Genomic DNA, 15,001 nt, shown 5'->3' with positions numbered 1-15,001 from the left:
ACAATCAAACAGTTATTTGTAGGAATTACCTGGTGAATAATTTGGGACAAAGATGAAATTTTCAGTTGTTTGTGAGCTATTCGCAAACAGATAAAGAGGCAAAATGTAATTTAAAATGATTTGCTATGAATTCTACATCCTGTCCTATTTATTACCTAAAAGCCACTCCAATACTACATAAAAATTATTTAATAGCAATTTACAGAAAACAAAGAAACTTCATGAAAAGAAAAAAGTTAGTAAAATATTTAGAATATTTGGATAGAAATTAATCATACTCCCAGTGTCGGATAAACTCTTTTTTCCTCAGTACTAGCAGGTATGTTTTATTACTATAGTACAAGCCATGTCTAATTACCACTAACAAAAAGGCACTAGCATCTGCCTCCCGCACAGCACAGCACAGTTGCTCTACAAGTAATGCAGGTATTTTTTCAAGAAACTAAGATGTATTAGCCCTTGCCTAGATCTGCTGTTTACCAGCTCATGATTACAAAGACAGGCTTTGGTCCAACAGGTAAAGAAATCCCAAAGATTCAGTGTGGTCTGGCTCCTCCCTTCTATGAGGATGTGCTCTGCTTCACGCTGCTTTGTCTCCGCTTTTCTGATTTAGCCCAGGTTCTATTCTTTAGGTGTGGTCCAGTCTAGGTTGGCTCATATCCTACAGGTCTGATGTGGTCCAGTTTCCCTCCTGAGGAGCAGGTCTGGTCTGTAGGTATCCCATGGTGAGACTGGGATTTTGTGGTTTTATTAGAAATTGGAAATCACAGAGCAGCTCAGTTCATCTTAGAATTTTATTTCTTGCATTTAGACAAAAATATGAGGGCAGGATATTGCTTTGATTTTACTTTTATTTGGCTTCATGTGGAAAATGACTGTATTCAGATCCTTGGATACAGTGATATTCAAATGTTCAAAGATAAAAAGAAGTTTGGAAGTGAACAGGTTTTTTTTCTTAAAGATCTAACTTGCTGCAATAAACTTGCCCAATGATATTAAAAAGGTAAAATGTTTTATTTTATTTTAGAAAGGACATTTTTTCCTCACTTTATACTTAGCTATGTAGAGTATAGAATTCTGCATTGTGGTATGGCCAATTTACAGAAAGCAATTGTACTTACTTGAAAATGGATTTCATCTCTTTAATCTTTGTTAGCCCAGTTAACAAAATCTGTCTGTGCACACACTTCTTTATATAAAGTTGGTTGTACTTGGAGCTTGAACAGTGGCTGATGAGGTTTGTAGTGAGACCTTCCTGGCCAGCTACTAGGACTGGCCAGATGCTGGGGGCTACACGAATGGAAACCAGAATGGTAGGAACCATTGTGTGCATGTGTGAGACCCCCAGTTAGGTTTTAATTATAGGTTCTGGGCTCCAATCTGCAAGACTCCATAGGTCACTAGTGAACTATTGGATAGCCCAAAGATGCAAGGTCCAACCCCCAGGCAAGGAAATTATTTTGGAGGGCATTTTGGCGGAAGACTTCACATTCCACACCTTTTTGTAATTGATAGAGAGGAGCACTGCTAGCAACCTATTTTTAATGGTAATGGTTTACATTTACCTTACATTTCACCTTTCATCTAAAAGGTTCTCAAAGAGCTTTATAAATGATGGGTCTGCTCTTGTGCACTTTCCCAGTTAAACCTGTGTAGGAGTCTATGTAGGTAGAAAGTAATGCTCCATATTGGAATTTGGTCAGGAGATCAGGTCTAACACCTCTTCTCTCATGAATTTGTGTTCGATATTTGGCACTTTTCTACTCATCAGTCTGTTGCCTGCCTAACGCAAAGGTCCAGATTTGTAAAAGTGTACAGATGTTGTTCTGCTCAGTGTCACAAAGCCTAAGTGATTTAGACAGCTAAATCCCAGTTTGCTTTTCAGTGAGACTTGGGATCCCATGTGCCTCAGTCACTTTTAAAAATGGAACTTTGTCTTCCAAGTCATTTAGGCCCAGATTTTTCTCTGCTTCTTAAGGCAGGACCTATGAATGGACTTTTAAAGGTATTTAGTAGGGCTGTCAAGCAATTAAAAAAATTAATTGTGATTCATCACACTGTTAATAATAGAATACCATTTATTTAAATATTTTTGGATGTTTTCTACACTTTCAAATATATTGATTTAAATTACAACACGGAATACAAAGTGTACATGCTCACTTTATATTTATTTTTCATTACCAATATTTGCACTATGAAAAACAAAAAAAATAGTATTTTTTTCAATTTACCTAATACAAGTACTGTTGTGCAATTTTTTTATCATGAATGTTGAACTTAAAAATAAAAGGAGTACTTGTGGCACCTTAGAGACTAACAAATTTATTTGAGCATAAGCTTTCGTGAGCTACAGCTCACTTCATCGGATGCATTTTTGATGAAGTGAGTTGTAGCTCACGAAAGCTTATGCTCAAATAAATTTGTTAGTCTCTAAGGTGCCACTAGTACTCCTTTTCTTTTTGCGAATACAGACTAACACAGCTGCTACTCTGAAACCTGAACTTAAAAATGTAGAATTGTGTACAAAAAACCCCTGCGTTCAAAAATAAAACAATGTAAAACTTTATAGCCTACAAGTCCAATCAGTTCTACTTGTTGTTCAGCCAGTCGCTTAAACAAGTTTGTTTACATTAGCAGAAGATAATGCTGCCTGCTTCTTGTTTACAATGTCACCTGAAAGTGAGAACAGGCATTCTCATAGCACTGTTGTAGCCGGCGTCACAAGATATTTACATGCCAGATACACTAAAGATTCATATATCACTTCATGCTTCAACCACCATTTCAGATGACATGTCCATGCTGATGACGGGTTCTGCTCGATAACAATCCAAAGCAGTGTGGACCAACGCATGTTCATTTTCATCATCTGAGTCAGATGCCACCAACAAAAGGCTGATTTTCTTTTTTGGTGGTTTAGGTTCCGTAGTTTCCACATTAGTGTTGCTCTTTTAAGACTTCTGAAAGCATACTCCACACCTCATCCCTCTCAGAATTTGGAAGGCAATTCAGATTCTTAAATCTTGGGTCAAGTGCTATAGCTATCTTTAGAAATTTCACATTGATATCTTCTTTGCATTTTGTCAAATTTGCACTGAAAGTGTTCTTAAAACAAACAACATGTGCTGGGTCATCATCTGAGACTGCTATGACATGAAATATATGACAGAATGTGGCTTAAAACAGAGCAGGAGACATATAATTCTCCCCCAAAGAGAGTGCAGTCACAAATTTAATTAACACATTATTTTTTTTAACGAGCATCATCAGCATGGAAGCATGTCCTCTGGAACGATGGCTAAAGCATGAAGAGGCATATGAATCTTTAGCACATCTGGCACTTAAATATCTTGTGACACCAGCTACAACAGTGCCATGCAATCCTGTTCTTACTTTCAAGTGACATTGTAATTAAGAAGTGGGCAGCACTGTCTCCCATAGATGTAAACAAACTTGTTTTTCACAGCGATTGGCTGAACAAGAAGTAGGACTGAGTGGACTTGTAGGCTCTAAAGTTTTATGTTTAGTTTTTTGAGTGCAGTTATGTAACCAAAAAAACCTACATTTGTAAGTTGCACTTTCATGATAGATTGCACTACAGTACTTGTATGAGGTGAACTGAAAAATAGTACTTATTTTGTTTATCATTTTTACATGCACATATTTGTAATCAAAAATAATAATATAAAGTGAGCACTGTATACTTTGTATTCTGTGTTGTAATTGAAATCAATATATTTGAAAATGTATAAAAACATCCAAAACTATTTAATAAATTTCAATTGGTATTCTTTTGTTTAACTGTGTGATTAATCATGATTAATTTTTTTAATCACAATTTTTTAAGTTAATTGTGTGAGTTAACTGCGATTAATCGACAGCCCTGGTATTTAGGTGCTTAAGTGCCATTGAAATCAGTGAGAGTTAGGCACCCAAATACCTTTAAAAATCTGGCTCTTAGGCCTTGCAGCTATGAGCAGCACACTGCTTAAATACCTTTACAAATCTGAGCTAAAGATGCACAGCTACAGAGTTCTAGAGACACTGCATGGCATGAGTAATGATGTGTGTTCAGAATCAATGGGAAGTCTGAATAGGGATTTTGTTGCTTTCTTCCTGCATTATTTCTTCCATTAAGTTAGTCTAACAGCAATGAGCAGGCTGTCCACAGACAATAAATTACCTGTTTAACCTAGGAAGAGGTGGTAATGAAATGTTCAGGAGGATCCCTCAGCTTTTTTTCTCAAATAGGAGAGGTGGATCATCTTTTTTGGTCTAAAATTAATATTAGTAATATTATCTAGTGTGTATTCATTTGAATGATATCCATATGGCCTTATCTCTCATTGAATAAATGGCCAATAATCAACTTTTTTTAAACTTTGCATTTTATTTTCCCATTAAAAGTTACATAGATACACTAAAAGCCCATGCAGTCATTAAATTATAAAGCAGAAGAATAGTAAAGATCTGAAACTCTCAAGTGTAATACAATAAACTTCACAGAAAGAACAAAGGAATGTCCCAACACAGAGTTAAAAGTACTACAGACAAAACTAGTCAGGTCAAGTGAGCAGTTCAGGCAAATAACAGCACATCTAGTGAGCAGTTCAGGCAAATAACAGCACATCTGGAACAAATTCATACCTTGGTGTAATTAGTCCTATCGTCTTTAAGGAGGTGACATATGGTGATGAGCAATGGCTGTCCTCCAATTTCATGTGGCATTTAAGGCAAGCAGATGAATTCTTTTGTGCAAGAAAGAGAGAGAGATGCTCCTATGTTGTAAGCAATCTCAGTTTACCAAGCACCCAATTCAGGATGTGTTCCCCAATTTTTATTGCTACTCAAAGCACATGATCAGATCGAGTAGGGAAAAATAAGTCTAAATGTATTACGTGAGAAGTATAATGCGCAATATCTTTTGGGGTGAGATTTTCAAGCATGCCTAAGTGATTTAGGCAGAAGTCCCACTGAATTTAATCTCCTATGTCATTAAATTGCTTCTAAATCCTGTCCTTGGAAACTAAAAGCAGCACTTACAAGATGACTGGAGTTGAGCAAGATTTATGTTGTGCATGTGTTAGCTGCAGGTTATGAACATGTAGGAATGAGATTAGCTGATTTAACTATTTAATATCTTTGCTCAAAACTATGTCCTGGAGTAACTAAATATTTTTAACAAGTTGTAAATAAAGTAGACTTTGTCTACCTATTTTTTCCACAAAAAAGCAATAGCTCACTTATTGGGTTGACTCCTGCTCCTGCATGTTCAAAAGTAACAACAAATTAAATTAAAGAAGATTTCAAGAACCCACAGAGATAGCCCAATACCTTTAAACATTTAAATGATTAACACAAAAGCAATTATACAGCTGCATAATCCCCACAGATGTTTATTTGATTAGCAATAATGTGGCAGCTGTGTAATCAGAATACTTGTATAGAAATTAGGTAATATATGTACTATTAATATTGTAAAGAAGCTATAATATATAGGTATGTAGAATTTTGTTTCATTTCTTCATTTGCTTCATGAAGAAAGCTGGGTTCAATTTAATTTGCATTGGAAATACAAGTAATAATTCTGCCTTATTAAATTTACAATATTAAATCAGACCCTCAACTGTGTAAATAAGTGTAATCCACTGAAGTCATGCCAGTTTACACCACCTAAAGATTTGCTCTCATGATTATAAATTAATTTTGTTAATGAAAAGAATGCATTAATGCACAAACATTAATAAATAATAATAATTTGTAGAACTTATTTAGGATTTTAAATGAGCAAAGCACCTTACAGACTTTAACTGATTAACTGAAACTTTCATCATATGCCTGAAAATAGTTCTCTTCTAATGAACTGATTTTAATATTTCTTGCTGGGATTTTCAAAGGAATCCAAGAGAATTATGTACACAAATCCTATGGCGATTCAATAGGATTTGGAAATCTGAATTCCTTAGGCTCCTTTCAAAATCCCAATCTCTGTAATTTGTGGAGGCAAAAATCAGGCAATATACAAAAAAGCTCAATGAATGGAATGGATACATTCTGAAAAGAAAGCCACATGATAAATTAATCTTATATGTGTGACTAGAGCTCAAATGTTTAGTTTGCCCCCTGTTGAAACATCCATCCAATTCACTGACATTGCTTCTCATCTCTTGTATTTTAGGCTTGCTCTTCTAAGCACTTCTTCCTACGGACTACGCACGTACAAGAACCATAGGGAGTCTCCACTGGGATCAGAACCTGAAATGACATGACATACACATAAATACACATACACATAAATAATTCTTCTCCAGCTGGAGTATCCATTAGCTTCAGAGGTATCATAGAACTAAAATCAATATTCATTAGAACCTGAGGGCACTCAACCAATCATAAGATCAAGCCCACATGGACTATTCCTGACGTTATTGAAGTCAATGGGAGATTTGTTATGGACTTAAATGGGAGCAGGAGCAGACCTATACTGGCTATTCAAAGGATGCCAGGATAAGAGTACTGGGGGAAGGGGACTCAGACCTGAAGAGAACAGAGAACAAGGGAAGACTAATCCATTCCTCTATCAAAAGTGGCAATCATAAAATCAAATAGCCTGATTATCTTCTCACTTATACCCGGTTTGCATCAGTGTAACTTCATTAGGTCAGCTCCTCAGCTGGACCTGGGCAGTCCAAGAGCCACTGAGGGAAAGGTGTATAAATGTTTTACACCACCTTCCTTCCTTGCCCCCCACAAAATTGGGAGTTGTAACCCAGTTTTAACTTGTTCCCAGTTGCAACAAAATATCAGAGGGGTGTTCTGGCAGCTGGGGAGTTCTGGAATAAATTCATAGATACCAAAACAAGAAGGCGCCATTGTGATAATCTAGTCTAATCTAACCAAAGAGAGTGCATGGGAAGCCAGTTAAACTAGTTTTATGACCCCTTTGCAAGACAAGAGCAGTACAAATGAGCCACACTGGGGTCAAGAATTGGCTTGCTGACCTCAATGGCTTTACTTTCAATTTACAGCAGTATAAGTGAGAAGAGATTGAACTTTATGGGTCAGAGACAGAGAAACTTCCCTTTCCCCCACCCTTAGCCTCATAATGTGATGATTGATTCCTTAATTCTATTGTACAGAAGTTATCTGGGAACTGTGCCTGTTGCAGTGGACTGGGTTTTTTAGATGATTCTGTACATTTAATGTTTTAAACATCTCCTCACCTCCTTTTCATTGGTCAATCCCAGTTTCTTCAAGTCTGTGAAGAAATAGTGAATGTTGTTCAAGATGACTTCAGTCTCCTCTATCTGAAACCATAAAATTGGTATCCACAATTTGTCACGCTACTTTCAAACAGACAATCTAATACATTTTCCGTTAGTTGTAAATGTAAGTGGGGGAATGGTCCTGCTATTGTGGGGAACTATTCTGACTTTTGCACTACCCTGGTGAAATGGGCTAGTGGAAGGATTTGAGTCCTCGCTTCCACTTCCTTTACCCAGTGGCCTCCCTGCCCTTGAGGACTCCCCTTCCACTCTCCTGTCTGGCAGAGTCCTTGTAACCCCAACAAGGCTGGGCCCAGGATTTCTGGGGGGGCTTGACCCCCAACCTTGCTGGGTCACCTAGGACAGGGGCTAGAGTGTCCCCACTCCGGGGTACTCTCTCTGCACTGGACACTTCCCTGACCCACTGATCACTGCATACAATTTAAAGCAAATACATGTAATCAGCAATTAGTTTAAAAAGGAATAAGGGAAAATGGGAAAGGTTAAAGGAAAACACATCACCCTGCTCTATGGCAGGGAACATCACAAACAGTGTCTCTGGAATGTCAGGGCAGTTCACAGTCTGTTCCTTGTAAGTCCCAGGCCTTCTTCTCAGGCCCTGGCTGTGCTGCAGGGATGCTGTGGGTTGGACACTTGCTCTGACGGTGGCCACACGCTCTCAGGCTCTAGGTGGCAGGACCCTTCTTCCAAGTGTCGCCCCCGCCCTGTCGGGGTTAGGATCCAAGCCTAGCCTGCAGGGCCTCTTGGCTGGGGGCATCTCCCCGCGCTAGGTCCGCTGCCCAGGGTCCCCCTCACTCTCCCCAGCTGCTCACCGCACCCAGCTCCAGACTGGTCCAGCCCCAGGTCCACCACTCTGTCTCAGCACTGCTACTGCTCTGCCTCCAGCTCCCTGGGCTGCTTTTCTGGCCCCTCTGGCTCTGGTTGCTACAGCTCTGCTCCCAGGGCAGGTCTGCTCTCTTTGGGCTGGGGCTGTGTCTCTAGCTCTGTGGCCGCGGCTCTGCTCCCAGCAGAGGATCTGCTCTTTCTAGGCTGTGTCTCTGGCTCTGTGGCTGCAGCTTTGCTCCCAGCACAGGGTCTGCTCTCTCTGGGCTGCTTTTTTGGCCCCTCTGGATCTTGCACAGCTTTGCTCCCCAGCTCAGCTTGAGCCCTTGCTTTCTCCTAAGCTCAGCCCCACACTGTCTGACCCAAGCAATTCCAGCTCACACGCAGAACTGGGCCCTCCCTGGCCTCCTGACTCCCTGATTAGCCTGCCTGCCCTGTCAATCAGGCTGACCTGGAGCATTGGAGCCTCTTTCTTTTTGGTACTGGGAGCTAGTCAACCAAAACACCCCCCCCTGAATATTAGTAAGGGGACAACAGTCCCCTTACATAAAGAAAAACAGTTGAACGATCACAAAAGGAAGGGGAGCGCGGAGGATAAAATAGACCAATTTTAGAAACACTTGAACATTATTCTGTAACATTTTTTCTTTTTCTTTCTGAGCCTACTCCTGTGAAGTGCTGAGTGCCCTTTACTGCCATTCTCTTTACAGGAAGTGCTCTACACCTCACCGGGTTGGTATTCTGTGTGCATGTTCAGTTTTCAAAAATGGCTAGCTGCGTCTTCTGGCAGTTTCATGTTTTACTTAGTTTATCTAGACCAGTTCACGTATAACTCACATGGGCTCAGTCTGAACTTCTCGGTGGACCCCACTATTATATTTATTTTATGAGCTAAATATTAAATGGTGAAAAAGATACCTGAGGAACTCTTGCCAGGATGAGCTTCTGAATATCATTGACAGTCTTCTGGTAAGAGGGTGAGTATTCCCCACACTCAGGTGGCCCAGAAAATGCCTCAAGGACACACTCATGAACAGTGCCCCTTAAAAATATTGTATGAAAGTAAAGATCTAAAATTACCAGTGAAGCATTTCATTAATTGCCGTTATGCTTGCCTTTTTTTCTCTAATATTTTGTTTGGTTATGATTGTAGTTTTCCGCATCTTCCTAACACCAGATATGACACAGGGTTTATACTAAGCCCACTCCCTTGCCACTTCTGCCAATTTTTCCCCAACCTCCCTACCCCCAGTCTTACAATTCTGCAAATAAGCATTTTATTTAAGGTATTTAACAAATTTGATGTGACTTCATATTTTGCAGAGGTGCTCTGTATTCAAATAAGAACTACCCAGATCATCAGCTGGTGTAAATTGACACGACTCTACAGTGGATCTAAGCCAATTTACACCTACTGACAATCTACCACTCAGAGCCTTATTTTCAGAAACACTTGGACACTCACAACTTCAGTTGAAGTCAATGGGAGCTGTGGGTGCTCAGCAGCTGTGAAAATCAGGCCTAGAGAATTTAAATACGGCAGTTTTAATTGTAACAAAAGCAAACTGCAGTTGCTTTTTGGGCACCGTCTGTGCAGTGCTTACTGCCTGTGGAAGGTTTATCTTTTTTCTTTTTTTTTTAGAGGAGTTTAGAATAATACATTTGCCAGCAGACATAATTCAATTCAGTACGTACCATACACAGTCAAAGTCAATATCTTGGCACTTGCCATAGCACCACTTGCAGAATAGTTCTGCACTTAAAACCCTATCTGTTGTCTCAGGCAGTGTGGTGTATTTGTCCCTGCAGAAGCCTTCAAAGCCAGATTGTGTTGTTTTCTTAAGTTTCAGATCTTTAATTCCAGAAGAAATAAGTGGACAACCTGTGATCCAAAAATATCAGAAGGAAAAGATGAGCTTCTATTCATGCAGGGAGATGGGAACTCTTTGGCAGGGGTGAGGTCAATTCCATAGCCATGCAGCTTTCACCCCAAGCTGCAATTGTATGTATTTGTGTGATACTTAGGTATTGTTAAAAATTATTTTCTGCACACACTTAGGTAGCTGAGATCCAACTTCTAAACATTAGAAGTTAGCATTTGATCCTGAAAGGTGCTAAGCCCTTCCTCTAAAGGGAGGCACACTCCTGATACAAGCCCCATTAAAGTCAATAAGAGGATCATAACTATCTCAGTACCAGCCAAATTGCTTGACTTTTTAATTTGAGAAGATTTTTTGAATGAGAGGAAACTTAAGGAGCTTGGCTTGTTTAGCCTAACGAAACAAAGGATGAAGGGAGATATGATTGCTCTCTACAAATACATCAGAAGGATAAACACCAGGGAGGGGAGATGAGTTATTTAAGTTAAGGACCAATGTTGGTGCAATGGATATAAATTGGACAAGAACTATTTAGGTTTGAAATTTGATGAAGGTTTTTAACCTTCAGTGCTTTCCAAGGAATGTAGTGAGGGCAAAAAAACCTAACTTGTTTTAAGACTGCACTTCTCAAGTAAAGGGAATGGAAGGTATGATGGCATTGCTTGCAACAACATATGGCCCATCTGCAACAGCTATTAGCAAATATCTCCAATGGCCAGATATGGGACACTAGAGGGGAGGGCTCTGAATTACTACAGAGATTTCTTTCCCGGGCCTCCACATGCTCAGGGTCTAACTGATGATTTCAGGACTTGAGTAACTCAGCCAGAGTTTATGGACCTGCTACAGCAGTGGGTGGGTGAAGTTCTATGGGCCTGCAATCTGCAGGAGGTCAGACTAGGTGATCATGATCATCCCTTCTGGCCTTAAAGTCTGAGTCTGTGACCACCTTGGGATGTTCAGATGTCTAATCCTTTTGATTGTTTTGTTTCACTATAGGACTAAGATATTTCTGAGCAAGAGAAGCTAGTTGTTTGTTTGATCTCAGGTAACAATTAAATCTCTTTCAGGTTTGAATGGTTGATCTGTCAAAAGGCTTTCCATTAAGATACTTAAGAATTATTACTATTGACAATTGAGAGGTATTTCATTTTTTTAAGCCCTGGAGAAGCCCAGGCCCCACATACATAGCAATATGATGTATGTAAAGCATGTGACATCAAACTTGCAACTACACCAAAATGTCTCCAAAACTGAGACGCTACAGGTCCAAAAGGAAGTCTGTTCTTCTAAACCAGATAAGGATAAATTTCTTTCTGCTGGTAGGGACTGGATGGCTCAATGGCAAAGGGGTATAGTCTTTGAAAGGTGCTTACACTCTGAAAAATGATTGTGTAAAAATGGCATCGTGAGTAGAGGATGGTTGGAAGTTTTCCATCAAAACTGTTTTTGACAGATAATTGAGTTTTCAACAAAACAAAATTTGTCATGAAAACTGCTCCACATAAAATACTGAGATTTTGTTGCACCATTTTTGCAGAAAAACAAAAATATGTTTTTGTGTCAGGGTTTTTTTTTGGGGGAGTTGTTTGTTTGTTCTACCAAAATTTGACATTTTTGTATAAAAATAATTTCTCACCAATTCTAATCATGAGATCTATTTTTATTCTGTCTCAGTGATTTTCACATTATCTATCATCTTAAGATCATTACAATAATTTCTGAGCTCTTATGCAATGTTTATCAATACCCTATTTTATGCTATTACTATTACTCTCTCCAGTGGGCTCGGTGCCACTAGAGGGGACAGAAAACCACACTCAGGTGGTGTATGGGTTACATACTTCCCCTAGCTGAGGAAGCGCATCCCAAGCTTCAGAGACTTCCCAGTTGAAATCCTGGGTGAGTCCCCCTTTGTAATACTAACAGACCCCGGTCATTGGCGGATGGGATCGAACCGGTGGCCTCTGGAGCTTAGTGCATGAGCCTCTACTACATGAGCTAAAAGCCATGTGGCTGTTTGCAAAGGCTGTAGAGCAAATTTGTTAATCTCTCTCTCTGTCTCTGCCTCTAGATGGGACAGAACACCACACCCAGGAGGTGTGTGGGTTCCACAATCACTGCCCAGGAGGCTGTGGCCACCAGAAAACCCCCTGGTAGCTGTATGGCCAATTTCTTTCCAGGTCTAACAAAACTGTGAAATAGGGAGGAGATTGGATGTTTCATAGGATTGGTAATGGGCTACAGAGCCTTTTATCTCTAGGTTACAAGTTTGAATCCTGCCTCAGTCATCAGCAATTAAAGGTTGCTACTATCTGGTGGTGGTTGTTCAGTAGCTAAGGAGTCTCTTGTTAGTATTTGTATCAGAGTACTGCCTAGAAACTGTAGTCCCGTTGTGCTTTACACTATAGTGATCTCAGTCCAGTTCCCAGCATTACATCCCCATGTCACCCAAAATACCAACACATTTGGCTCTAACTGGCACTCTTTTGGCAGTCACAGCAATTAACTGGAATTTATACATTCAGATTAGTAGTCAGACACATAATATCCTAATTTATATATACAAAGGAAGCCTTAAATCCTGCATTTCTTGAGCATTCCAAAACTCTGACTGAAGTCAATGGACGTTTTGGTTACGCAAGAAATGCAGTATTTGCATGCACACATTTGAATGTTTACACATGAAAAATTGCTTGCACAGAGGTATGGGTGCAATTTTAGAGGTTAGGCTGAGGTCCTTCTGACAGTTGGATCTGATTTGTAATTGCATCTTTTTAAAAATAAAGCCAGGGCATATCCGTGGGCTTTGTAGTGTTAATGCAAACTAGGTGGTTGGACTTAAATTCTCTGTCTTTGGATTGATATTGACTGTTAGAGTAATACTAATAGTCAGATTGTAGGCTATACTAGAATGTATTAGTTTAAGTAGCTTATTTTCAGAAGACAGTTAAATCCTGTGAGTTTATAAAGTATTAGTGCTTTGTAAACAATTGTTATTGTTATGTGTTTAGAAGAACTATATAAATATAACTCTGGATCCCACATTACTTGCTCACCCATGATTCTGTGAACAAAGACACAGGATCAGATCCATAATAAAAACTTTGTACGTGCTGCTTTCTATGTTTTAGCACTACGAGGAACCTTTGATTGTGTCCTAAGCCCTTTAATTCCTGCCACTATCCCTAAACCTGTCTGTTTGAATCAATATAAGAACATAAGAATGGCCATACTGGGTCAGACCAAAGGTCCATCCAGCCCAGTATCCTGTCTACTGTTAGTGGCCAATGCCAGGTGCCCCAGAGGCGGTTAACTGGTAATGATCAAGTGATCTCTCTCCTGCCATCCATCTCCACTTTCTGACAAACAGAGGCTAGGGACACCATTCCTTGCCCATCCTGGCTAATAGCCATTAATGGACTTAACCTCCATGAATTTATCCAGTTCCCTTTTAAACCCTGTTATAGTCCTAACCTTCACAACCTCCTCAGGCAAGGAGTTCCACAGGTTGACTGTGCGCTGAGTGTAGAAGAGCTTCCTTTTAGTTTTAAACCTGCTACCCATTAATTTCATTTGGTGGCTCCTAGTTCTTATATTATGGGAACAAGTAAATAACTTTTCCTTATTCACTTTCTCCACACCACTCATGATTTTATATACCTCTATCATATCCCCCCTTAGTCTCCTCTTTTCCAAGCTGAAAAGTCCTAGCCTCTTTAATCTCTCCTCATATGGGACCCGTTCCAAACCCTAATCATTTTAGTTGCCCTTTTCTGAACCTTTTCTATTGCCAGTATATCTTTTTTGAGATGAGGGGACCACATCTGTATGCAGTATTCAAGATGTGGGCATACCATGGATTTATATAAGGGCAATAAGATATTCTCTGTCTTATTCTCTATCCCTTTTTTAATGATTCCTAACATCCCATTTGCTTTTTTGACTGCTGCTGCACACTGCGTGGACGTCTTCAGAGAACTATACACGATGACTCCAAGATCTTTCACCTGATAAGTTGTAGTTAAATTAGCCACCATCATATTTTATATATAGTTGGGGTTATTTTTCCAATGTTCATTACTTTACATTTATCCACATTAAATTTCATTTGCCATTTTGTTGCCCAATCACTTAGTTTTGTGAGATCTTTTTGAAGTTCTTCATAGTCGATCTTAACTATCTTGAGCAGTTTAGTATCATTTGCAAACTTTGCCACCTCACTGTTTACCTATTTCTCCAGATGATTTATGAATAAGTTGAATAGGATTGGTCCTAGGACTGACCCTTGGGGAACACCACTAGTTACCCCTCTCCATTCTGAAAGATTTACCATTTATTCCTACCCTTTATTCCCTGTCTTTTAACCTGTTCTCAATCCATGAAAGCTTTCTGGAAATCTAAGTACACTATGTCCACTGGATCCCCCTTATCCATATGTTTGTTGACCCCCCTCAAAGAACTCTAAAAGATTAGTAAGACATGATCTCCCTTTACAGAAACCATGTTGACTTTTGTGCAACAATTTATGTTCTTCTATGTGTCTGATGATTTTATTCTTTACTATGGTTTCAACTAATTTGCCTGGTGCTGAAGTTAGACTTACCAGTCTGTAATTGCCAGGATCAGCTATAGAACCCTTCTTAAATATTGGCGTTACATTAGGTATCTTCCAGTCACTGGGTACAGTAGTTGATTTAAAGAACAGGTTAAAACCCATAGTTAATAGTTCCACAATTTCACATTTGAGTTCTCTCAGAACTCTTGGGTGAATGCCATCTAGTCCCGGTGACTTACTACTGTTAAATTTCTCAATTAATTCCAAAACCTCCTCTAGTGACACTTCAATCTGTGATAATTCCTCAGATTTGTTACCTACAAAAGACAGCTCAAGTTTGGGAATCTCCCTAACATCCTCAACCGTGAAGACTGAAGCAAAGAATTCATTTAGTTTTGCTGCGATGACTATCATCTTTAAGTGCTCCTTTTATATCTCGATCATCCAGGGCCCCA

The 15,001-nt window shown here is 39.4% G+C and overlaps 1 protein-coding gene across 1 annotated transcript in view; it reads right to left on the bottom strand.

The window, feature by feature from the left end:
- Nucleotides 1-4,382: 4,382 nt before the first annotated feature.
- Nucleotides 4,383-15,001, bottom strand: part of LOC119860449 (uricase-like) — a 34,414-nt gene continuing 23,795 nt past the window's right edge. Inside the window, exons 5-8 of the mRNA XM_038414186.2 lie at nucleotides 9,804-9,990; nucleotides 9,027-9,150; nucleotides 7,224-7,307; nucleotides 4,383-6,258 (exon numbers count right to left, since the gene is read on the bottom strand). Coding sequence (XP_038270114.2) covers nucleotides 6,178-6,258; nucleotides 7,224-7,307; nucleotides 9,027-9,150; nucleotides 9,804-9,990 — 476 coding nt within the window. The 3' untranslated portion in view covers nucleotides 4,383-6,177. The remainder of the gene's footprint in view (nucleotides 6,259-7,223; nucleotides 7,308-9,026; nucleotides 9,151-9,803; nucleotides 9,991-15,001) is intronic.

This window comes from Dermochelys coriacea, chromosome 8 (assembly GCF_009764565.3).
Source record: "Dermochelys coriacea isolate rDerCor1 chromosome 8, rDerCor1.pri.v4, whole genome shotgun sequence".
Lineage (NCBI taxonomy): Eukaryota > Metazoa > Chordata > Testudines > Dermochelyidae > Dermochelys > Dermochelys coriacea.
Note: the sequence above shows the minus strand (reverse complement) of the source record. Positions and strands in the feature narration are given on the sequence as shown.